The sequence below is a fragment of the Mchenga conophoros genome, linkage group LG10 (genome assembly GCF_057382185.1).
Source record: "Mchenga conophoros isolate Kocher_MC1m ecotype Shallow Benthic linkage group LG10, M_conophoros_male_GT1.1, whole genome shotgun sequence".
NCBI classification, from domain to species: domain Eukaryota; kingdom Metazoa; phylum Chordata; class Actinopteri; order Cichliformes; family Cichlidae; genus Mchenga; species Mchenga conophoros.
In genome coordinates this window covers 9,041,693-9,067,272 of record NC_140535.1, presented here as the reverse complement: position 1 = coordinate 9,067,272, position 25,580 = coordinate 9,041,693, and the positions used below count along the sequence as shown (strand labels likewise).

General features: G+C 40.5%; 3 protein-coding genes across 3 annotated transcripts; 2 read left to right on the top strand and 1 right to left on the bottom strand.

The window, feature by feature from the left end:
* Positions 1 to 69: 69 nt before the first annotated feature.
* Positions 70 to 7,614, top strand: p2rx5 (purinergic receptor P2X, ligand-gated ion channel, 5). The gene is made up of 12 exons (XM_085288419.1): positions 70 to 251; positions 676 to 826; positions 1,062 to 1,133; positions 1,265 to 1,340; positions 1,564 to 1,648; positions 1,830 to 1,910; positions 4,063 to 4,204; positions 5,982 to 6,115; positions 6,201 to 6,294; positions 6,386 to 6,451; positions 6,627 to 6,715; positions 6,804 to 7,614. Exons 1-12 carry the CDS (start codon positions 121 to 123, stop codon positions 7,060 to 7,062), a joined length of 1,380 nt encoding a protein of 459 aa, XP_085144545.1. The 5' UTR covers positions 70 to 120; the 3' UTR covers positions 7,063 to 7,614.
* Positions 7,615 to 7,761: 147 nt separating this feature from the next.
* On the bottom strand, positions 7,762 to 9,293 carry emc6 (ER membrane protein complex subunit 6). Its single transcript, XM_085288428.1, has 2 exons — positions 9,078 to 9,293; positions 7,762 to 8,436 (listed from the first exon to the last, which is right to left on the bottom strand). Exon 2 carries the CDS (start codon positions 8,401 to 8,403, stop codon positions 8,071 to 8,073), a length of 333 nt encoding a protein of 110 aa, XP_085144554.1. The 5' UTR covers positions 8,404 to 8,436; positions 9,078 to 9,293; the 3' UTR covers positions 7,762 to 8,070.
* Positions 9,294 to 9,314: 21 nt separating this feature from the next.
* shpk (sedoheptulokinase) lies at positions 9,315 to 25,421 on the top strand. The gene is made up of 7 exons (XM_085288420.1): positions 9,315 to 9,731; positions 9,811 to 9,952; positions 15,830 to 16,004; positions 16,097 to 16,249; positions 16,415 to 16,590; positions 19,742 to 19,942; positions 21,351 to 25,421. Exons 1-7 carry the CDS (start codon positions 9,594 to 9,596, stop codon positions 21,743 to 21,745), a joined length of 1,380 nt encoding a protein of 459 aa, XP_085144546.1. The 5' UTR covers positions 9,315 to 9,593; the 3' UTR covers positions 21,746 to 25,421.
* The last annotated feature ends 159 nt before the right edge of the window (positions 25,422 to 25,580 follow it).

The following is a 25,580-nucleotide window of genomic DNA, read 5'->3' as shown; positions in this document are numbered from 1 at the left end:
ACTGAGTGGAAGACCCCTGTCTCAGTGGGTTTGCCCGCTGCATGACAAGAGAAGCAGCTGTATATATCAGCTGGGGGACTGCGAGCTGCCGTCTCACTCGGCTCCACCGTGCGGGGAGGAATGGCAGGCTGGGGGGGCTTCTTATTTTCTCTTCTCAACTACAAAACGGAGAAATATGTCATTGCAGAAAACAGAAGAATCGGAATATTATTTCGGCTCTACCAGCTGGCAGTGCTGGGATACATTATTGGGTGAGGTGAACTGCATGCACCCCCTCCAACTAGCGTGTTTCCTTTATGGAATAATAAAAGGGAGAGTGACTAACAAAGTTAAAAATAGTGGAGCTTGTGGAAAGGTTTTTACTTTGTGTTAAAGTGGTAGCGCAGTATGGGCCTTTCCTACTAATACTCCCGTGTGGGTTATCTGGTTGAGGACAAACTGTAGTGTGACATTTTTAAGTGGCTGGTGGTTATACAATCAAGCCTGCTATTAACAGTCGATTTTTCGTTCAGTAATCTTTAATTTATGGTATTTTCAAGCGTTTTACCCCTTATGCATGTGCGAGATATTTTCTAAAACACTTTAATAATCATAATATTAGTAATAATAACATAACTCTGCAATGTAGACAAGGGCTACATTGAACACGTCATGAAGTTATGCTGAATGTCCCAGGTGGGTGTTTGTGGTGAAGAAGGGGTACCAGGAGAAAGAAGAGGCCATCCAGAGCTCAGTCATCACCAAGCTTAAAGGTGTCACTCTGACCAACACTTCTGAGACGGGGCCTTACCTGTGGAGTGCCGAGGACTATGTCATACCCCCAAATGTGAGTCTATCTTTTAGTTTGTAGGATAGCAACACTGATGGCACTGATAGCAGCACTCGCTAATTATGTTCCTGTCAAGACATATTACGAGGCTATTGAATGTTTGGGCTGCCTTGTATCATTAGTCTCAATGTCTGCCTCGGCAGATTTAACAATATTGAGCTTCTTGGGGGCACTAATTTGTTTAACATTTTGCTTCTTCATCTCACTGCCAGGACTTAATTTTATTTTGCAGGGTGAGCAGGTGTTCTTTGTTGTAACAAATTACATAGAGACCCCCAATCAAAGGCTGGGCTTCTGTGCTGAGGTGCGTATTGGAAGGAAATTAGCATTTTCTGAAAGCAGAAAAGTCATAGTAAAAAAAATAAAAAAAAATAAATATATATATATATATAGCCTATATATATATATTTATTTTATTTATCGTGCCTCTAACAGAGTTCCAAGGTGCCAGATGGACGATGCAAAACTGATGATGACTGCATGGAGGGGGAGCCTGTAACAGCAGGTCATGGTGAGGGATGTAAAAATCTGATTGTTTGTTTGGATTTATCCTCGCTTTTTCCATTCTCTGATTTATGATCTGTATAATGAAACAATACAAAATATTGTCCTGATACCGCCACTCTTTAATATTACACATTTCATTATGTCTCTCTGTGTCTTTTCATTTTTTAAGTTCTTGTTCAGCTCCACCACACAGCCTGCCAACTCTTTGCTCTCTCTCTCTCTGTTAGGAATCAAGACTGGCTTGTGTTTAAACAGCACCGGGACCTGCGAGATTCATGCCTGGTGTCCCGTTGAATACAACAAGAGACCCGCGTGAGCATTCATCATCCCTCACAGAACTTTGGAAATTTGCCATTTTGAGCTGCTGCTGCATTAACACTGGCTCTGATCCCTCACACAGACCCAGATATTTCACAGGTTCTATTTATTACTGGCATAGGCTGTCGCCTCCCTTTTCTTTTTTCACACAGCTGCCTGTCTCTTTCATTTCCAGAGAGCCCTTACTGAGTGATGCAGAAAACTTCACCATCTACATCAAGAATTTCATCAGGTTCCCCAAGTTTGAGTTCTCCAAGTAAGTAGCTATAAGTGGCTGCTGATTGCTGGTGTGCCTATGTCTTCCAGGGATTGGGGCATAGAGTGACCTGGGGGGATATGCACGCTCCAGTGGCTGCTTTAAATAGCTTTAGGGTGCAGAGAGCTTTCTATTTATACCATTCTGTGCATTGCACTCAGTGAGACAGTGAAACAGTCATCTGAGACGTCCTTGACAGCAAGCCTTGCCCTGGACAGGTGTCTGATCAGAATGGGCTAGCCCATTGAGCTACCCTCTCCGCTGTTCCCTGCACGAGTCCTGCAATAATGCACAGAGATGCCCCAGCTATAGCTAATTCATCTGTCAAGATCTTACTATAATTACGGATACATCTCTTATGTTCCCCTACTAATCTTGGCATGCCTGTGATTAATGAGGTAATGCTTTCGCCTGAATGGAACTTACTTCAAATGGCCGGCAACACTACACATCTTACAGTGTCCTGTATCCAGTTACGTTTTTTTCTTTTGCTTGCAGCTAGAGGGTGTAAGCTTTGGTTTGACTGACATACGCATGCTGCATGCGCCACTTTTGTAGTGTACACTGAAGAAAGCTTAGTCAGATTAGTTGGAGTCCAGACAGTGAAACTCTGAAGTGCACAGTGGTACAGATGCAGAGGCATATGTGCGTATCTGAGGACCAAAGTTAAGGCAAAGTTAAAATGGTATGAGATCACATTAAAAATCTTCTCCCCTTTAAAAAAAAAAAAAAAAAAAATGTTATAAAGATTTATAATCATATAAAAAAAGGAAGATAAATCTTAGATTCTTCCATATTTCTAGCCAAACTGTGGCACTGAATTTGTTAACATCTTTGTGCAAAAAGTAACATTTTTTGAGTTGTTTCCTTCCCCTGAAGCAGAATAGAACAGGTTGATTTGGAGAACACATATTCCATCATAACTGAGCAAAAGTGTCACTAGTCAGCCTGTTATTCTTAGCAACAAAGAGCTTTGACCGGGTCATTGTGAGTGTGAAGGTTCCCACAGGGCAGAGCTCTAAAATGCTGGAAAATGGATGCAGAGTGTCCAAAAGCAGCCATAGAAGATCAATACATCCAGCTTTATTCACTGCAGGAAAAAAACAAAACAAAAACAGATAAATCAAAAGACATCAATAAAGACCAAGTGAGCAAAAGTCAGCAAAAGTTATATTAAAAAATGTACATAATGGAAAAAAGTCCTATTTATTGAGAAGACCACCTAGTGCTATGGAAGTAACAGACTACTGGGCACAAGAAAACCATCAGGAGGAAGAAAATGAATGAATCTAACCAAAACTGGCTTAAAAAATCCAGGTCCTGGCAGTCCTAGTAGTTTATGCGAGTAATAAAGTAGCTTCTTTGTGGGCAAGTGACACTAAAAATACACCTACATGCTTCGGCTTACACCTTCTTCTGGATGTGAAGTCTAGAGTTGTTTTCTACCCTGGACAAGTATGTCTATAATAAAGGACCTTCACGCTCAGCCAGTAGCCCCTTCCTGTTCAGAAACATGGCCTCTGTTTTGCATCTGAAGGATTCACAGTGCTGCAGGATAATAGGCCAAGCCCAACATTTTATGGTGTAAAGAAGACCAAAGGTTGGGTCTTAGTAAAGCAAAAGGAAGAAATACCAAAGACTAATATATATTCTAAAAATCATATTTTCAGAGATTCAAGTTTTCAGTCAAATTGTCAATATTATCCTAAGTATGACAACCGGTGGTCAGACTCTGATGTTGCACTTTCAAGTCATCCATCCATCCCATTTTTCTTAAATGCTTATCCATCTAGCTGCCAATGTCAGCTAAGATGCAGGGTACACCCTGAACAGGCAGCCAGTCCATCACAGGGCAAAAAAGAGAGCACACATTCTCACATCCACGCCTGCGGCCACTCAGAATGACCACATAACACAACATGCATGCCTTTGGTCTGTGAGAAGAAACCCCAAACAGGCACATGGAAAACATACAAACTTTAGACAGAAAGAGCACAGCTGGTTCAGGCATGGAACCAGCTGTGCCTTATCTGCTGCCATCAGCAAAACCCCGATAACTCTAACTTCCATCTTTTCACTTAAGTCATTTCATTGAGTGAAAACACAAGTTTCTGATATCATTAACTCCACATCTGCTGTCTATTACTTCTAGAGCCAATGTCCTTGAAACTTCTGATGAAAGCTACCTAAAGAGATGTTTCTATGAAAAAGAGAATCATCCTTACTGCCCCATCTTTCGCCTCAGAGATCTTGTCAGCAGTGCTGGACATGACTTCCAGGAAATGGCTGTTAAGGTACAAAGTGAAACAACAACACTCAAAGAGAGCAAATTCCCCTGAAGGCTAAGACCTATGCTAAAACTTTAATGTTTCATGATCATGTCAGCATTGTTAACATGGAAATCTACTGGAGTATATTAGTGTAGCATATTGATCATTTTGTGTCGTTTTGAAGTCGTCAAGCGTTGTATTGAAAAAAGAGCTAAAAAAAAAGAAAGTTCTTATGTCCCCCCCAGTGACGAATATCTTGGTTTAAAGTTTGGAGATGATCCTAGCTCATATGACCCTGACCTTTGACCAATGACCTTTTAAGCATTACATGCTAGAATAGTGTATTTTATGATCTTTACCTTTAATACTGGAGCAGCTCTGGCTGGAATCTTTGACTTCTATAAGCTGTAAAACATGAGCTTTAAAGATATAATTATGTGGTTTTGCAAAGCTTTCCAGCATCATGGTGACGTCATAGGATGTTGTATTGAGAAAATAAAAAGTGCGTCGTACAGCTCTTTGCATGCCCTTTCATATGATATAATACTCAATATGGTTTAATTTTTTTTGGTCAAGGTCAACTTTAACCTTGGGTGCTAACATTAAAGGCCAATGTTAATGGCCAATTTCAGGTACTCATGTCCCCCAGGGTGTAGCATATTGTTGTGAAGTTTGAAGATTTTTTAAACTGATTTTTACATTTGGTGTGACCTTGACTTTAACCAGATTTTGACCAAAATTGAATCAGCTTGAGTTGTTATTGATATCTAACCTCAAACTAAATTTGAGAATGAATGAATGAATTTGAAATTGAAATTTGACAAACTCTGGATGCAAAACAGCAAACAAACACACAGACAGACAAACAATTAAGACTATGTGCGGGAGTGATTTTGGTTCCTCACTTCCTCACAGTTGTTTGCTAACAAACTATAATAGAAATCTGGTCTCAGTAGCTCGCCATCACTTGTTTAGATTTCTTGAGCAGATCTTCTAACATTATAAAATGTTAGAAGAGGACAAAGTACAGTGAAGATTCTGCAATACACAGTTTATCTCTCTGTGGACACACAAACTCAAATCAGTTGATTGATTTATAGGGAGATGGTCTGCTTGCACAAAAAAGCTGATTTCTTTAATGATTTGTGAGAAAATCTGCAAATATCCCACAAACACTTGAATCTCTCTGCAATGCAAATACAGTAAAGCTGTGTATTAAAAGCCAGCCTCTGGTAGACTACTAACAGCAGGGTCATTCATGAACTGGTTAGATCCACATACATGTCGTTATGTGTCGTTGTCGTGAAGCTTTTTGACACATCTTGTGGTCTTCATCTGTATATGTAGATGTATCTGTTATATAATCAGCTGGAAGAAAATGGATGATGGACATGTGGAGTTTTCAGTAGTATTTAATCCTTTTCAGTTTCTGTTTAGAGTTATGAAAAACTGAGTTTCTGGAACTGCGTTTAAGTAAGATATTCCTCTATTAGCTTTGATGCTCCACATTGGCTGGTCCCAAATTAAATCTGTGTTGCCCGTTACAAGCAACTTGAGTTTGAGGCTCTGAGGGAGAAAGATCAGGGCACCTCAACTGAATTACATCCCAAATGAACACAGTTGTTCAAAATAAGCATTTTCTTGCCAAAGCCTCATGTAACTTGATTTTATCTGCGTATGTCTTCTCTGGTCGTGGTATGTTATGTTTAAAAAGTTTTACTTTTTGTAAAGCACTCTGTACGGTATGGTTTGTGGTGTATCCGCTGATGTGCTATTAATATTTACCCTTTGTGTCCATCAGGGCGGCTCTGTTGGCATTCTCATTGAGTGGAACTGTGACCTGGATAAAGATTATTCTCTGTGTAATCCACAGTACAGCTTCACCCGTTTGGACATTAATTTGAACAACTCAATCACATCGGGATACAACTTCAGGTATGGTACCCACTACCTTCACTCTGCTCACTGTTTCCAACATGTTTTCAGCCTTTACATCTTATGTCAACTATTTTTTCTACAGATATGCCAGATACTATAAGGATCAAAATGGGGAAACCTATCGCACGCTGTATAAAGTGTATGGGATTCGCTTTGATATAATGATCAATGGTCAGGTACTGTGGAGATAGTAGCAGTTTAGTTTTTTTCTAAAGCACATCATTCTGGTGGGAGATTAACAGTGAGTTTCTGGTTATTGTTTTACAGGCCGGGAAATTCAATATTGTCCCCACAGTAATTGCCATTGGCTCAGGTGTTGCTCTCCTCGGTGCAGTGAGTAATTTATTAGAATATTCTGCTGACGCATGTGTGGATGATTGCTGTGCAATTACCACGGTGCTAAGTTCAAAAACTGTCATTTTACAGGACAGTGGATGATGTGTAATCCCCACCAAGAAAAGTAATATTCTCTCCTGTTCCAGTTCATTTGTTTATTTTTCTCTTTTAGGGAGCCTTTGCCTGTGATATGATATTATTGTACATGATGAACACGAGCTCCTTCTACAGAGAGAGGAAATTTGAAATCATCAACTTCAAGTAGGACTTCATATGTTTGCAAAAACTTTGCCATTTTCTAAATCTTGCTCCTCACTTTCGCACACCTCTCTAATGCTGTGTGCAACAGAAAAGAGAGGACCAAAGTTAAAGATGAGAAAACGGGCCATCGGGAAAAGAGGTCCAGAAGACCAGGGACAGAGAAAGGGGCTACAAATTCCATCAAAAATCCAGGAGAAACTGAGCCCACTGCAGGATCTTCTGCAGAGAGCCAGCCACCTACAGAGAAAAGGGGTCCCACAATTCCACGTAACACGGGACAGCGATACTCTGCTCCACCCCAAGGCACTGAGACGAAGCATCATATCACTTTCATGGCTCACAATTAGGTCTGCAGGCAGAGCAAGATCACCTGTTTGTTTTCCTGCATGAGGCGGAACCCAAAGGTGGGACTGACGTCCACGTCTTACCTGCCGGCACAACTGCTAGCACGGTCACTAGCATGAATGATGCCCTGACTGAAGATGTGTTGATCCAGGGGAATGTAAATGTTGTGCAAAGTGCATGACATCAGGACGTCAAAGAAAGTAGCAGGGTCAGGATTCAAAACAGATTCATTACCACTCAACTGGCAATTAGCAGTGACAGTAATTACAATATATAGTAATAAAAGTAAAAAAAAGTAGGCATGAAAGTTTTTAAAAACTACACTTAGAAGCAATTCATAAGAAAATGTGTGGTCTTAATTGTGTTTTTACAGCTCAACACATGTATTGTGTTGTTAAAATGCACAAACACTGTTGCTGCTTTCTGCTGTATGTTCAGTTAACTGTACTGATTATGGCTTTGATATGAAGCTTTTACACAGTATTCACTGGCGACACTGAAGAATACAGCCTGACATGCTCTATGAGTCCAAGTGGACATATTCTCTGTGTAATGAATGGAAACTGAAATGCAGAGTCTCCCTTTGTTTGCTGTTCCTGTTTCTATTTATTGAATGTTCTTTGTCATTGGAAACACATTTTTGTCATCACAATTTTATTATTATTAGTGACATTCCCCAGTGAAGAAAAAGTGATCCAAAAAACTTCTAGAGAGATCTTTAATCCAGTCAGTAATTACATCTGCTGTTTTCTGACTTGGTTTAACTTGTGAGGATTTGATCTGTAAACCTACATTATAACTATAGCTCTCTAAGTACAGGTTAGAGTTCATTCTCTGGTAAATATGGAGGAAAGAAAAGGACAGTTAATTCTCTTAACTCATCGTTTAACATATAAACAGTTCACAATGGAAGCCTTCCACTAACAGCCTATCTACAACAGCAGGGCAGACAAACCTAAAGAATTACAGAGCATTAGACAAATATTTCTGAGTTATTTCGAGTAGATGTTCTAGTATACGTGCACCATCCCGTACAAGAAAGTCCAGAACAGGACATATGTGAAGAGGCCTCCGACGAGGCCTCCAGTAAAGAGCAGCCGCCGTGATTTGAAGAATTTGTTCCACCGCCGTCCGGCCTTGAGAATAAGCAGCAGCGAGAGGAGAAAGGATGATAGGAAATAAAAGATGAAGCCGTACAGTCCCGTCAGGCCAAGGATACCGGCTGTTGCTCCCGAGAGCGCAGACACAGAGGTGCGGCAGTAATCCAGCACTGCCGCGTTGCCTCTCACTGCCACTTCACTGATGAACTGTGGTCCCTCGCGCTTGGCCCCAACTCCAGCCATCTTGGCTCTGGTCGGCTACCACAGAAGGTGCTGCTGTAACATCAAAGATTAAGGCAACAATGTTAGAGCAACAGTACCTACTATGATTTTATGTACCTCGCACAATGAGGTTTTTAATTCATAAATAATCAAAATCGAAATAACATGATGAATAGTAGGACTAATGATTTCAAATCCTAAACATCCTGACTCGGGATGCTTTATAGAATTAACACCAAATAGAAACAAAACAAAAATAGCTCATTTAAAACAGAGACCGATCGGTTTTACTTTAAAAATCCATTGACAGACAATTTTCACCAGGAATAATTTAAGGGCCATCTTACTGCTGGTAATGAAGGTTATTATATTAAAAAAGAAAGACCGATCATCATGACACTGAATCAACATAAAACTACAAATCTGGACACATTAAAGCTCTTCACTCTGCGTGACAAAGAAAGCAAGTCGGGTTCGCTTAGCTATTGCCAAACTTCAAGGTGATTCAAAGCCTCGTTTTGACATAAAAAGGTAAAATTATACGACACAGACATCAGTTTTCAAACTACACAAAGCAGAGTCAGACTATTGGGGGCTAAACTGCACATCAGCTGAACTATTTTAACATTTCTACCAGTGCTAATTCTAGCAGTGCTAGCTCTCCCAGCTGCCCACTGACGGTGACAGGTTCTCACCGGAGATTAATGTAGGGACTTCCTGTCGACTCCTCACGACGCGGTCACAAAAACATAACATGCAAGATTTACTTAGCAAACCTGAATCTAAAGCAGTTACAGGAAAAGTCAGCTGCTGTCACCAAAAGAAAAAGTGCATTCATTCTCGTTCGGATGACACTCCTATACGAAAGTCAGCCATGCTCCTGCGCAGTGCATTGTGGGAAGGCGGTAGTCAGCCTCAGGAGGAGCCGATTTGGTGCATTCCTTGACAGTAAAACAGTAGGAAATTGATCTACCCTGAATAACGTTTAAGCAGGGAAGCTACCTTTGAATTAGTATTGAAGGAGACACTATGTTACATCAAAATGTAAATTCGTTATTTCACATTTTTGGCTAAAACAGCAGTTTTATAACAGCAAATTTAATCTAAGTAGCAAAGAAGCTCTAAACTCCTTTAATCACATGAATGCAGCAGTGAGGACTTTTGCATTTCGGTATGAAAAAAGCTCAAGGTACACATCGTAAACATCAGTCATGTCTAACTTTATCCTGGGTTTGGACGTGGGTACCTCTTCAGTAAAAGCCGTTTTATTAGACAGAGGATGTAGAGCTATAGCTGCCTGTCAGTCTTTACCGACTGTTTCTGATTTAGCCGACGATAGCGGGATAAAGGTGAGTGCGTTCACTTGTCCCGCAATTTTAACTACAGCTCAGTAATCTAAACACCTCTGTGTGATTGTGTGTAACGCAGGCGAAAGAGCAGGACACGGGTCGGATCATAGACACTCTGGACCGGTGCATTGGCCTCCTGCCCAGAGACAAACTGCAGCATGTGTGCTGCATCGGGCTGACCGGACAGATGCACGGAGTTTTATTCTGGAAACCAAAAAGCGGTAAAGTTATTCTGCGCGCGGGCTGTGGCATTTCATCGTCAGTGTGGTAACTTGTGTAACAACGGCTCTATGATTGGGGATTGTTTCTGATTTTCTTTTCACGGGAAATGAGAAAAACATGATCAAAAACAAAATCAGGTGTCAAAGGAAAGATTAGACATGATTTTCAGGCTCACGTGCAGCCCTGTGCCAAATACAGATGACACTGCGCAAGAGCCAAAATAGTCTTTGTTTGGCAAAGTGACGAAACAAGTACTTCGGCTCTTTACTCAAGTAAAAGTCATAATACCAATTAAGAAATGAGTCAAACGATTTCGCACTACATTCAGGAGCTATTTCAGAATTAGAGACATTACTTTGACAGTGCTTTGACTTTTATAATACCACATAACACAGGTTCTGTTTTTTTCATTGTCTACCTCTTTCCTGGGACCCAGATGTGGTAGGGTCAAAGAGTGAAGGTAGAACATGGATAGATTTTAAGATCTACAAATTAATAAGTAACTAAAACATTATCATGAATGTAATGAAGTGCAGTCCTCACTTACATCTCACCATTGATCCTATCTATGCCCTGATCCAATGGCATGAAGCAATGTGTGATTAACAGTGCTCCAGTCTAATGGTAAATTGTGAGTGGGGAGTAGTTGATCATGTTTTAGGACCTTTACCACCCAATGTCCCTTCTCTGAACACAACCATCAGGGATTCAGGAAACATACTGTGTATATCAGTGTAATCTTAATTCTTGTATCTTGGATACATTCATTTAGGTGGAGGATGGAAACATTTGTGTAAAGATGGATGAATTATACCAGGATCATCACAGATTAGGTACTGAAGTGATGCAAATCTTAGATAGATTGGAGAGAATTTTTCTTAGGGTGTTTACAGCCACACATTTGGACACTTATACAGCTTACACTAGGACACACTGGAAACATGTATACCTCCTGCAAAGCTTTCTTGACTTACCATGTAATCACCATTTAAAAGTCCTATAGTTTTCTGACTATCGCGCTGTTTATCAATAGAATATTTTCATTTATTTTCACTAAGTAATTATTTTCTCACTTGTCAATCTGATCTCTTCCCAAGATATTTTAATCTTTCCACACTGCCAAACACTCTGGAACCCCTTTTTTTTTTTTAGCATCTGTGTATTCAGTATCAGGGTTCGTAAGGGTGATTGCTTACATTTCAGATGTGGTGCTTAAAAGTGCTTGAAAGTGTAACTGTATTTCATTCACCACAAATAACTATCTAATTGATTTATTTATTTATTTTTATCAGATAGAGAAATAAAATGAGTCGCAAAATGTAAAAGCAAAATTTCTCTGCCTGGGCTGCCTTGCACCTCTGTGGCTGTCTGTTTCAATATGTGACCCGCCTCTCCCCCTAACTGTCGGGATGAGCACGCTAACATACCTGCAGTTATAAAGTTCTTAAACAAAAACAAAAACAAAAAACATACCTGCAGTTGCTGTTTTAATGAGTGTTTGATGGAAAACGACAATGGCGGAGTTTGCGCTCTCCAGTCGCATGATAGGTGAGTCCTAGTGAATAATTTTCCAGTACGTTACACATGCTAATTTTTAAAATTATGATTATTATTTTGCTAGCTATCAAACTCGCTGGAGAAATGATTGAAATGCAATGAGTGTGATGCAATACGGCAGCGCTATTATACAGTTAGTTATGGCATTAAGATTTATGGAATATGCTGTGAACTTAGCTAACATTACTTAGCAGTAGCAGTAATATGTGTTACTTTACTCATGTGAAAGCTTTAAACTAGGGCTGGGCGATATGGCCTAAAATTCATATCGTGGTATAATTTGAAGCATGTGCGGTAACGATATATATCGCGATATATTCTTTTCTTCTGTATAACGTATTTTCCACTCTATAAGGCACACTTAAAATCCTTTAATTTTCTCATAAATCGAGAGTGTGCCTTATATATGAATTCTGGATTGTCAGAGCATTACGGCTGCCATAGTGAGGAGCTTCGCGGAGTAATCTGTGTCCAAAACCTCATCCCCTTCAGGTCCCAAAGTCAAACCAACACTAAGAGTTAAAAACGGTCTAAACTCTTTCATCTTTAATAAAATCATCAGCGTTGCTGCTTTATCAGGTGTAACAATTAAGTTTAACATCCATGCATCCATAAAAACAGAATTTATTAAATTTAATGGAGTTAGAAGTTAACAGGAAGTTAGCTCGCTAGTTTCCACCTAAACATGACATACCATATTCTGACTGAGAGATTTTTGAAACTAATTAAAACGTACAGCTCTGCTACCACTTTCAACATAAATGAAGACAGAAAACTAAACAGCAGTGGTGTTTGCAGAGTTACTGAAGTTGGACTACCTGGTATATAATGTTGTGCTATGTGATTGCTAGCGACACAGCTATGTTAGCATAACATTAGCCAGAGGTGGGACCAAGTCATTGTTTTGCAAGTCTCAAGTAAGTCTCAAGTCTTTATCCTCAAGTCTCAAGTCAAGTCTCAAGTAATGTCAGGCAAGTCAGAGTCGAGTCTCAAGTCACTGGTGTAAAAGTCCGAGTCAAGTCACAAGTCTGAAACTTTGAATTTCAAGTCCTTTCGAGTCTTTAAAAAAAAAAACGAAAAAATAATGTTGCAGTTATGCTAAATGTAAATATTAGACCATGTAATTTTAAAATCTGTGTTTTTCTCAACACATGACAAAATAGTGAACTTAGAAAATATACACAAATTGTGAAATTGCACCTCTTTAAAATGCAGCTCAATTAAACCTAGCTCCAAGAATAATTTTCACCGACAGTTCTGAGATAAGCTGCATGTTATTCTTGGATGCGGTTGTAGGACCAGCTTTAAAATCGCATGACAAAAATATCATACACATTAAAAAAAAAACTGTATCACCAACGTAGCCTGGACAACATTTGCTAGTTAGATGAAGTCAGCTATCTCATCTTAGCATATTTATATGCATATTTATAATTATACGGTTCTTGGAGTGAGTGCATACACTCATGAAGTTTAGTAACTTCAGGTCACTGCAACAAGCCCAGGTACAGTTTACCGACGGATGGGTACAGGACCTTGAAATGCACCGTGTAGAACGAAAGACCATCGTACGTATCATAAGTTTACCAGTCTCACAAATTGTCGTCATAAATACACATTCGTTAACCGTTTATTAATAGGACCTTTGAGCTCAACGGTAATTAATTAGTAGTGGAAATAATTTCTGGTAGCGTTACAGAAATGTAGCAGTGACAACAATATTGTATGCTGTAATCACCGCGCGGATAGGAGGCGGCTGGCTTGACCGCGGCTCACAAATGACGGCTCACTTTACCGCAGTCTGTAATCGCACTGGGCAATTAGTGATACAAAAAACCTGTTTTATCCTGTGAATAAAAGTATGTTTTTGTCAATGTACCATAATAACAGAAGCGAAACGCAATATTGTGTCAGGACAATTCACTATTTATGCACAATAAATAAAGGAGCATAGCGCGACAATTTCTGTTCAGTGCCAGACTTGCTTGTAACCTATATCACTAATTATGTTAAGAACATGACGTATTAACTACTAAAAAACACTGACCTTCGTGTAAATGCTTGGAGCAGACTAACCTGTGAGCTGGAGTGTTCTGGGACGTTATATTTGATCTTTGAATGGCTGCAATCCAGGCCATCCGTCGCGTCTTTGTTACTTCGGAAACATGGCTTGAACAATTTCTCTTCAACGACGTAATCCGATAACAACCGATCTCTTTACCCGTCGGCTTCCCGTGGCTGTCATGCGACCGGCTATTGCAGTTAATAATACAACGGCTTCTTGACATTTTTGTGTTTCTTTTTATCGCTGTATAACTGATTTTAATTGAAAGCCTGCGTGCGCTAGTACCGCTTGCCACGAGTTCCCAGAATCCTTTGCGGTTCTACCCGTGAATGATGTCACATTTTCAATCTCTATATAATATGCATGTTAAATTTTATATTTGGGGTAAAATATCAAGTCTTTTCAAGTAAACCGGTTCAAGTCCAATTCAAGTCCCAAGTCATTGGTGTAAAAGTCCAAGTCAAGTCACAAGTCTTACAACATTTTTTCAAGTCAAGTCTAAAGTCATAAAATTAATGACTCGAGTCTGACTCGAGTCCAAGTCATGTGACTCGAGTCCACACCTCTGACATTAGCACAGTGAAGCTGGAGGATGAACAATATGGGAATAGAACAGCTGCGAGAGAATTCAACATTAATGAATCAAGGTTACGGAAGTGGAGGAAGCGCAGTTTTTGGCTTTCCCCATGTTTCAAAAATGTTTCATCTCTTTGCTATGACTGTCGCCCGGCATAATTTGCAGATGATAATGGTTGTAGCAGCTGCGATGCTTTCGACCAAAACAGGCGCAGCTTGATGACATCATCAACATGCGCTATCGTGATATTCAAAATCTCTATCGTTGGCCAAATTTATATCGTTTCTATCGTATATCGTTTATATCGCCCACCCCTACTTTAAACATTTAGCCAGTTACATAACTAGCCAACTTAAGGCTTTCTGATTAACCCTCTAGGGTTGACGGACTGAGTGTTAGTTTCAATTCTAAATAAAACAGTGGTGTTTACAGCGGGAAGAAACCGTAAAAACGGCGTTTTCTACGGACAGCGGTAGCAAACACTCTCTGCTTGGGAGTGAAAAAAAAGAAAAAGTGGAAAAATGTGCCATGTCGACCAATCAAAAATTATGTGGCATTTGGTTGTTTAGGAAGAGGGCGAAGTTTTAGGAGTGACACCGGCGAGAGTGAGCGAGTGAGTTTTGATACATGATAGATTTGTGATGTTTACTGTGTTTGGACTCAAGTTAGTGTGTTGTCTTGTGTAGTTAATGTGTAGTGTAGTCGTTGTTTTGTTTTGTGTGTCACTTCTACTAGTGAATGTCACAGTTGCTGCAAAAAAAGCCACCAAAGGCAGATGTAAACGCTGTCTCCACATGGAAAACAGGAGTGACACACCTTCTGTCATACCTGCAGGATTTATCCCTGTGCTGTTCTCCTCTGTCTTATAGTGGACACAAACTATTTTTGGAGTTGCATATATAATTTGTGTGTCTTCTTATTTGATGCAGAACACCTCATTGTTCTCTAAATAGTTTTAAATGGTTATATAAAAAACGTCTGAGCCTTGGCTGCATTTTTAGATAAATAGTACCATATAACTTTGTTGTTTGCAAAACTTGTGCATATTTTCAAAAAATGTACAATTTCTATTTGCATTTCAAGTTATGAAAATGATTCGTAAAACATGTTTGTGTTTTTTACAGTCAAAAATATAACTTTTTTCTACTCATATTTTAAATTTTGTCTGAATTTAGATCAGTTGTGCTTATACATTATGTCAAAATGTGAAAATAACAGAATTGGCAAGATAAACAGTTTTTAAAGGTGAAATATAGAGGACAAATCAAAAGTAGTCAAAAAACAACCAGTTATACCCTGAACCCCAGAGGGTTAAAGGCTAAAAGCAAAGTTGTCACCAAGTACTTTTTATATTTGTGTGTATTGTTGCAGCTTTTTTAAGTATTAACTTGGTGCCTTTGGGTGAAATAATGGTAATATGAGGGACCGATCCATATGGTCACAAAGAATAGCGACAGATACGTATAGAGTATCTGTATAGAGTGGTATCTAAAATAAGCATGCAGTTTAGTTTGACTAATGTTTAAGTGGATCCAGAGGCTTTAGAACAACATTGATTGATAATAGGACAGGGCAAAGGACAGAGTCTTTCAAGAACACAGCAGTCAACATAACAACTCAAACAAGGGTTGTATTAAAGTTGTAAGCACTCAGTTGACTGTCTTTTGCACCACCCAGGTTGCGTCTGGTCCAATAGTGATTCCTTAACAGCCAAAGACACCAGTCAGCTGATCACCTGGCAAGATGGACGTTGCAGCAATGACTTCCTCACCTCTCTTCCCAGACCAGACTCTCATCTCAGCGTCGCCACGGGGTTTGGCTGTGCAACAATCTTCTGGTACATGAAACACAAGTAAGCTCACATCTTTAAAAATAAATACATTATAAATAAATACATTTTGCAATTGGGATACAAAAGCTGAAGCTGTGTGGTTTTTTCCGCAGACCCAAATTCCTTGAGGACTTTACGGTTGCAGGTACTATCCAGGACTATGTGGTGTCCATGCTGTGCGGTTTGGACAGGTGTGTGATGACACCCCAGAATGCAGCCAGCTGGGGCTTCTTCAACACGTCATCCAATCAGTGGAACGAAAACATGTTTGTATAGTGTTGAACGTCCTTCCTTTTTACAACACTTTACTAGATGCACCTACTGCATGAAAACTGTTGTGCATGTTTGGTTTGCAGCCTCATTTACCTAACACTTTTTGCATCAGTGCAAGCATACGTAACAAGCACTGTATGTGTGTGTGTGTCCTCTAGTCTGAAGGGTGCTGGCTTCCCTTTGCACCTGCTTCCTAAGTGTGTGCCATCTGGTAGCTTGGCAGGAAAGACCTGCTCTCAGTGGCACGGCATCCCTGCTGGCACGCCAGTAGGGGCCGCGCTAGGAGACTTCCAGTGCTCCGTCTACTCCTGCATGAGCGAACGGACAGATGCAGGTGAAACAGGATATCCATTTATCTCTCTTAATGAACTAAATGCACAATGTTCTCACAGTTGATTGTGGATCTGCATTTATAAGTTAATTCAGATTCGGATAACTTTAATAATCCCAAAAGGGGAATTTGTTTACAGCTTAGCTGAATCACAAACCACACTATTGCCTATTGTAGCCAACATTTACATGGAGGAAGTCGAATGTAAGGCTCTTGGCTCTTTTAAAGGGAGAGTACCCAGCCACTGGTACAGATATGTAGACGACACCTGGGTCAAAATTAAAACACAAGAAGTGGAATCCTTCACTGCGCACATTATCGCTGTGGATAAAAACATCAAGTTCACCAGGGAAGACACAAAGGACAACTGTTTGCCTTTCCTGGACTGCGCTGTGCACCTTGAAGAGAATGGCAACCTCAACATTGAAGTTTACCGGAAGCCCACACACACAGACCAGTACCTCCTCTTTGACTCCCATCACCCTCTGGAACACAAACTTGGGGTAATCTGGACCCTACACCACCGGGCAGAACATGTTCCCTCTAAGCCTGAAGGAAAAAAGAAGGAACACACACATGTAAAGGAAGCACTTAAAACATATGGTTATCCTAATTGGCTGTTTATAAAGTCAGCAAAGATGCACAGAAAAGAAGATCAGACACCAGCGAGGGAGGATAAGAAAGACAGATGCAACAACATTTTCATCTCCTATGTAGCCGGTGTATCAGAGAAACTCAGGAGGCTCTTCTCCAAGCACGACATCCCGGTGTACTTCAGACCCAGCAACACACTCAGACAAAAACTGGTTCACCCGAAAGACAAAACTCCTAAACACAAACTTAACAATGTGGTGTGTGCTGTACAGTGCAGCGAGGAATGCCCAGACCTCTACATCGGAGAGACCAAACAGCCAAGCGCATGGCACAACATAGAAGAGCCACCTCCACGGGACAAGACTCAGCTGTCCATCTGCATCTAAAGGACAAATGTCACTCTTTCGAGGGTGCAAATGTTCCCATTTTGGGCAGAGAAGACAGATGGTTTGAAAGAGGAGTGAAAGAAGCCATTTACGTCCACTGTGAGCGACCATCTTTGAACAGAGGTGGTGGTTTACGACACCAACTGTCTGCCATCTATAATCCAGTTTTGAGATCCCTTCCCAGACGCCTTAACGTCCACTCACATCCTGGGCCATCTGACCTCAGGAAATTGCATGATAAGGTGGGGCCAGGTTTCACAATGAGCTCACCCGAAACCTTGGCTGATTGTAACTAGAGCTGGGCGATAGAACGATAACGATATTTATCGCGATATAACTTTTACTCGATAGAGAAATTAAACTATCGCGATAGACCTCGCCGCTCTTATCCTCTTTAAAAAAAAAAAAAAAAAAAAAAAAAAAGGTCAGCCAATCCAAATTAAGTAGCGCAGAGCCAAACCAATCACAGCCGCAGCGTCACGTCGCGTGACTTGTTACGTACAGCACAACTGCCAGGCCGCACATGTGTTTGGGAAGCAGCCAGCCACCGTACCGCCCGGGTAGTGGAGGAAATGAGTGTGCCGACTAGAAAAATCAACCGAGCGTGACCGAAGGTTACCGAAGAGAAAACAGATGATGGTTCCAATGCCGGAGAGATTGTCGAACGGAAGAGCCATAGAAGTTCCGTAGTGTGAAGGTATTTCGGCTATTTCAAGTCTGACAAAAAACAGAGTAGCGTGCACTGTAAATTGTGCCGAAAGCAAGTCCGGAAATACAATAAACTGGTGCATGCGTCACACTGTGCGCCACGTTATTGTTTCGATGAAATGAATTTCTACAATACTGTTACTGTTAATTCTACTCTCTGCAGTGTTTAAATGCTTACATATACACACAGTTACTGTCCGTCCACACATACGACTCGGTTCTGCTTCTATGCCCCAGCTTTGTTTACTTTTTCCCACCGAGGCTTCTAGACTTCTGATTGGCCAACATTTCTGCACGGTTAGGAATCTAGCTCCACCTGCTGATTTGGCATGTTCATAGCAGCGTTTTCCTTCATTTCTGCCTTTATGTGTGGACGGGATTATTTTTTAAAACGGAAACGGAAAATCTCCGTTTTCAAAAATACCCGTGTACGTGTGGACGTAGCCTCAGTCTCTGACTGGAAGCGCTAATTCGTCATTCGGCTTTTGTCAGACTAAAGTAACTGTTAAAACTGTTTGAAAAGCTAAGCTATACAACAAGGAGAGATCGAGAATTTCCTTTTAGTTCTCAGTTTATTTGATATTGACAAAAGTTAGTCAGTTTTGTCTGTTCTTCTGTAAAACAAACTAAGATTTATTTTTAGAATTAATATTTTGTTTCTAAGTGGAATTGACAATTTAGTCTGTTTCGTTTGTCCTATTTTGAAACTTAAACGCTTTAGCGGCTGCCTTTTGTGTAGTTTGCAATATTTGCCTTTATTTATCTGAAAAAGTCTCATGTTCCTTAAGTACATCTACCCTGTTGAACTTCATCCATCCATTCACATCCGCTTAATGGATGAACTTATTATGGGAAATAAATATTTAAATAAAAACAAGCTGCTGATTATTTCACATTTTACTTGTGAGCAACGGCACATTTAAATCTTACAAATATAGTTATTTGGCTTATATCGTGATAGATATCGTTATCGCCTGAAATGAAAAAAACATATCGTGATATGAAAAAATCTCATATCGCCCAGCTCTAATTGTAAAGCACACCCGCTTTCACACCTTGGCTCATGTGATTAGGTAGAGGATCATCAGGGGGTCCTTTGTCCCTCTTTGGGGGGAAACTCCCACTGGGTTTAAATCTGGGGCTCTCCACCATTTGACTCTTAGAACTGAAGAAGCTTCTCGGATAAGAGGTGAAACGTCTTCAAGTAACTCAAAGAAGTCCAGACGCTTTTCTTTCCAAGCTCCTTAGACTACGATGACCTGGATGACTGAGAACCTTCACAGACACAAACCACACTGTTGCATGTCAAGTGAGAGATCAACAAACAATAAGGTTGAGGAAAAAAATCCAATATAAAACTTATTGTAGCTGACTTAGGGGTTTATATTTCAGGACAAACACATCACTAACCATCACAGCTAATTCTCTTTAGCTGACAGTTTCTTTCTTTTTTTCAAATTTCCCAGTCCTTAACATAAGCACTTCAGCCCAGCTGACCTACGCCATGCCAGCTGACTTCAAACCTCCAGATTCTCTTCAGCCTGCCTCGTCCATCTCCTACTTCCCTTACTTTGAGTCCACATACTTGGCTGTTGCAGCATCGCTCAATGGCGGGAATGTGTTGGCAAGTTTTGTGGAGATGCTGACTTCCTGGATGAGAGAGCTTGGTTTGTATTCTTCTTCTATTTTCTAGACCTTAATCCATCGTCATCCCTCTCAGGAAAACCAAACAGTGCAGGCTGACTTGCAGATGGACACAGACACTGTGATTCCACACATTAGTTTTATTTTTTAATCATGATTATTACAAAAGGCTTAAAAAAGTAGAATAGCTTAGTAAAGTCAAGTACAATATAACGAAACAAATTATTTCAACAGTTTCATATTCATAAGGTGACAACGTCTCTAAAAATCCTACCCCCTCTTTACTCTAAAACGGATTAAAATGTAAAATCGCGCATCACATTGTGTATTGATAAGATTTGTGAGACCAAAAACCTCAATAAGAAAATGTTTACTGACACTTTGCATAAACCGGCGGATACCAATATTCAGGGTTGAAAAAGCTGTATTTTGGCCATTTCTTTTCTCTTTTCAGGCACAAATCATAAACAGACTTCCCTAACGTTTGTTATGCGTAGTTATTTATGTAATTATTTAACCTAACTGCTCGGATTAGCTGGATGTTGTGTTTGTGGCTTTCCAAAGAAGTGTGTTGCTAACAACAAGAGCTCCCACTGGTGGGAAAACTATGTAATTTCAAAACTCAAGACATGGTTGAAGGATGTTTCTTCTGTCTCTTCTTTAGTTTTTAAATTTTTTTTATTCATCAGCAGTTATAATATTGATACAGATAGATCAGCAAATAGCTAATGCCAGCTGACATTGTTGATTAATCCTAGTCTTAGTCGTACAAGTGAGCAGCAGGGACGTGTTATCATATACTTTTTTTTACAACTGTTTCAACCAGATGGACCGCTCCCTGTTGGCCATTAGGAAAAATGTAGTTTTAAGGTATATCTTCATTATCTTCACATTTCACACTTGATGATTATGCTGTGCCCATCATTTATATACAGTCTTTACATAAAACCTATAACTAAAGGGAATGGCACTATAGACACCAGGTTTAAAACTGTGGTATATTCTGATATACAGAAAGTTTTATCTGCTGCTTAATCAGGGTTTATGTGAGCTCATTTGGAAAGATCCATGTACACCTCACAGGCTCATATACTTAACATATTCATAGAGATGATAAATGACACCTCTCTAAACTCGTTACTGGAGATGCAAGAACCAAAATACATCCCAGCTTTATTCAGAAACGTTGGCAAACAGTTCTAGGGAAAGGTTATACTTGCAGATCAACAATCAAAGCTGCTTAAAGGTGAAAGCAAAGACCAGAGACTGCGCAGAGATTAGAGAAAACTGACATTAAATGAATAATTAATCATGAATGCAATAAACAAAATAACAACTGTAGAACAGTTAAACTAAAGTCTGCACAGATAGATGACACTAAAATGCCCCCCTCTGCTGCACCCCCCCCCCCCCCCCCCCCAATCTCCACAGGTGCAGAGCTGAGTGACTCGTGCTTATACGAAAAGCTGATTCATTGTGCCCTGAACCAGGAAACCAGCAACCTGAGGGTGAGTCCTACTATCTTGGGAGAGAGACATGACCCTCTCTGCCTGGGCCACGTGACTGGCATCTCCACCTCCAATCTCTCCCTGGGTCATGTGATCAGGGCTCTCTGCCATGGAGTCCTGGACAACGTCACCTCGATGATGCCCGTAGAGCATCTGCAGCAGGCGGGGGTCCGCAGGATTGTGGGCAGTGGGAGCGCGCTCGCTCGGAACGAAGTGCTAAGACAGGAAGTGGAGAAGGCGTTCCCTCTGCAGGTGGTATACGGACAGAACGCAGACTCTGCTTTGGGCGTGGCAATGATTCTCTGTGACCGCCTTTGAATTGGAATCGCTATCCAGTTCTGTCTGTTTACATGACTGAGAATTTTGCACATCAACTAAAGCTGACCCTAACAAATCTTACACAGCTCATTTTTATTTTGAATCTTAAAGAAAAGGCTGTGTTTGACAGGATAGAGATCCAATGTTAGCAATTTTATAGGACCAAAAGATAGAAGATGTTCGTGAAAGCTCAAAGATTTTACTGTGACTGAACAGCTCTCATCAATATACTGGGCATTTCTGATATTTGGGGTTGGATTTTGTTACAGTGTAAGTCACAATCAAAGGACGGCATCTTTTTCCTAGACCTAGCTGCTCTTCATTCCTCAGGAAAAAAGTCAGGCCTCTGTCACTTAGCTTTACAGCTGCTTAATGCAGCACCAGACAGATGCATTAAATGATAGAGGCAACAAATTCAAACTTGTTAACTGTAGGTGTCTGAAATTTAATAATGACATGGAGAGAAATCACAGTGAGTTGGAATGCTTTAAAGCTTCTGCATGATTTATGTTCCCTGAGATGAAGATGCAATCAACATGTCAACACTGAAGCAGAAAACAGCATGTTGAGGTGCCTTCATTTTAGGTGTCTGGGACAGATTCATTTGTAGTTTCCTGTGGGATGGGTGTTTCCTTTTCAGCTGCCTGATTGAAACAGGTCGAATCTTTGTGTGTTTGTGGGTTAAGTATTTCAAAACACTGATTGATCAGAATTCAGTCTGATCATGAAGCGCAGATTACCAGGGTGATCCACGCTTGGTTTAGAATCAACTAGTGTCATAATAGCAGGAATCCAATGGAATGGTTTCATTTTTAGCACCTTTTTTCATTCTTGAGAATGATGAGAGACTTGAGTGTTTGTTTCAGTGTAGACTCTCACAGTGCCCGTCAACTCCCACTGAGCCTTATTTTTCTTTTTTAATCGCACTGTCACAGCTTGGCTCACAGGCTCAAAACGGAGGTAGTAACTAGTAATGAATCTTTTAACTAATTGGGCCCAAGTGTAGCTCATGCAGCCAGTTACTTCTACAAGTAACAGCACTATAACCATAGCAGAGACACCTAGTGGCTGGGGGTTGTCACACTCTTCCTGGACACCAGCTGAATCCAAATCATTGCTTTCCCCCCCATTTACACTACTGCATATAAAAGTTTTACTCAGTTACAATGTCTCATTTTCAACCACACTCTGTTGTATCATGTTCACCAAGTTTACTGCAACAGCCTCCCCAGTCAGTGCTAACTCCACTCTCTAACTCAGGAAACCTGGTGCTTGGAATAGGCACTTGAACAGTAGGCTGGAAAAAAATGAAGGAGCTGGAAAGCTACCAGAAAACTGAGTATAGTCTCAAGAATAAGTTGCTCTTGACAAAGCACCACAAAACATCAAATCACTGGGTGCTGGTTTATCTCAGTTGGATGAGCAGGCAACCATATGGCGTGTGGCTGAGAGTGGCCTGGCCAGGTTCGAATTTGACCTGCAGCTCTTTGCCACATTTCTCTCTCTCTTTTTCCCATCAATCTTCACTGCATCTGTCTAATAAAGCAAAAAAAAAAAAATGTATATACATATATATACAAAAACCCCATAAGATCCCTGATGTGATGGATGTCTGAGCCATATGATTGCAAAAACAAAAAAGCCAGTGCATTTGGACAACAGAATGAGTGCAGGAAATTGAATGAGTGATAAAGACTGATGTGTCACTTGCTCCGTTAGGGGAACTTGCTAGGAACTGTTCAGTACATCAAGTTTACTGACAAACTGAGCTGAACCCACCCTGTTCACGCAGTCTTCCATCCATGGTAGAGGATAAGCATCTGGTTTAGTCAACCCACTTTTCAGTGATTGGTACAGAACCCGGGAGTTGTTGGCTGTATCCACCAACAAACAGGGAGAAGCCCAGCTTGAAGATGAAGGTTCACAATACTATAATTGAACATATACTGAATTTCCTTCTCCATCACCTTCTCTTTTCTTTCCCAGAAAGTCTTAAAACGCCAGTGAATCAGTTGTGCGTCACCCACATCAATACCATGCTCTGTTAGGTGTGTTTGAGTCTGACAAACGAATAATCATTCATGATGACAGACGTGAACGGGCTTCCAATTTACAGAGGGTCCTTCCTCGGCAGGCTTTCACTGGATGGGTTTACCCCATCACCCTCATGTGCCAGTGAATCCATGCTTCCCACTGTGCTGTGGTATGTCTTCCCCAGTTTTACAGGGCTGGGACACCCTGATGTAATGGGGTTTAAGCAGATTAATATGACAAAAATGAATTTAAAAAACAAATAGTTCTACTCTGAACTTGAATGGCAAAGGGACCATAAAGTGCCCTGAAATGAGACACCACCAAATGGCATCAGAGCTAAAACCTGCTCACCTGGACCGAACTGCTGCAGTTTGGCTTTTGGATAATTAAGATGCTTCATTTCTATAATCCAGAACCGGATTCACTATCTCAATGGGGTTCAGGCTGTACCACAGAATCCCGAAGCAAACCGTGTGACCAAATACCATCTCATTTAGACTAAACCCAGTAATGAGTTGAATTACATCCCTGGCAGCCAGCAACAAACAGCCATGGGTCTTTCCCAAACCTGGCCTAATTCACATTACCCCCACAGCAGTGTTTTCAAAGTTTGATGGAACCAATAAAGTGGCTCTGAATGTGATTATGCCTTACTCAGACTCGTTTCAAAATTTGAGTAAACAGATGTGATGAAAAGTTTGAGGGCTGAACAATCTGTATCACCTTTATGATAATTGTGGCGGGAACGTAAGCGCTGAAACCCTTGAGCCTAGTGAAGCAGCTAGAACCGTCAATGACACCTGCAACCTTGGATGTGCCTCCAAGACAACCTTTTTTGACAAAACACTAAAAAAAACCCTCCCCAACAGACCAGAGAGAATCCACATTCCATCAGGGACAGAACAGCAGCTGCACCTTATACAGACTTAAACACACCAGGCACAGGCCCAGCCAAGCTCAAAGCCACATGAATCACAAGCCGAGGACAGCTCAGTGACCATAACTTTCAGCAAAACAGTAACATAACTTTTTATTTACTACATGTCAGAATCTCCCAAAGCCAGATTGCTCTGGTCTTTATAAGACTTTATAAGCTACAGTAACAAAGCACCTACTGCCTTGGGGGGGTCATCGCAGCATCCTTTAACTGACCTGTAAGAGCCATGGGAAATCTTCTTTCTGATGTTTACTGCTCTTTATTCACCTCTTCTGACATTCAACCTTAATTTGACCTTTAACTTAGTATATGTTCTACTCAAAAAGTTCATGGATGTCCTTTGTTTGTTTTTTTAATATTCCTTTTCATACTTGTTGTCATTTGGTTTAAGGAGATACGATTATGATTATGAAGATTAAAAGTCATCAACCAGTTAAAGAGAAAACCTGTTTGTCAAGTCTATAGCTTCATATTTTACTATAATCACATAAACACAGTTTTTTTTTCCACAGGCACATATAGACGTCACAGTCCACTGCGTTATAAGTGTGTTCACTCACTCATTATGCTGCATTAAGCCACAGTGATAGTGATGCTACTAGAAATAAACCGGTGTTAATAACTGAATTTGTGCCTGACTGTCTTTGAATGTGTTTTTCTGCCTGCGTGAGCTCAGACGGGCTAATAAAGAGAGTTTTAGCTTTGTGCACATTTCTGTTTTGTATTTAATCAAGGCTCCTTTGAGAATGACAAGCTCAGATACAAATGGGATCAAGATCACAGAGAAGTTTTTTTGGGGTTCAAGTGACGGTTTTGGTTATGCCATCATATGCAAACGATAACAATCTCATGCATCCTTTTCAA

Bases quoted from the DNA above. Each gene is read 5' to 3' on its own strand.
- p2rx5 (XM_085288419.1), top strand. From the start codon at position 121: ATGGCAGGCTGGGGGGGCTTCTTATTTTCTCTTCTCAACTACAAAACG. The intron at 6,116-6,200 runs GTATGGTACCCA...TTTTTTCTACAG, and splicing joins ACATCGGGATACAACTTCAG to ATATGCCAGATACTATAAGG. The intron at 6,452-6,626 runs GTGAGTAATTTA...TTTCTCTTTTAG, and splicing joins GTGTTGCTCTCCTCGGTGCA to GGAGCCTTTGCCTGTGATAT.
- emc6 (XM_085288428.1), bottom strand. From the start codon at position 8,403: ATGGCTGGAGTTGGGGCCAAGCGCGAGGGACCACAGTTCATCAGTGAA.
- shpk (XM_085288420.1), top strand. From the start codon at position 9,594: ATGTCTAACTTTATCCTGGGTTTGGACGTGGGTACCTCTTCAGTAAAA. The intron at 16,591-19,741 runs GTGAAACAGGAT...CAAATTTCCCAG, and splicing joins GAGCGAACGGACAGATGCAG to TCCTTAACATAAGCACTTCA. The intron at 19,943-21,350 runs GTTTGTATTCTT...CAATCTCCACAG, and splicing joins TTCCTGGATGAGAGAGCTTG to GTGCAGAGCTGAGTGACTCG.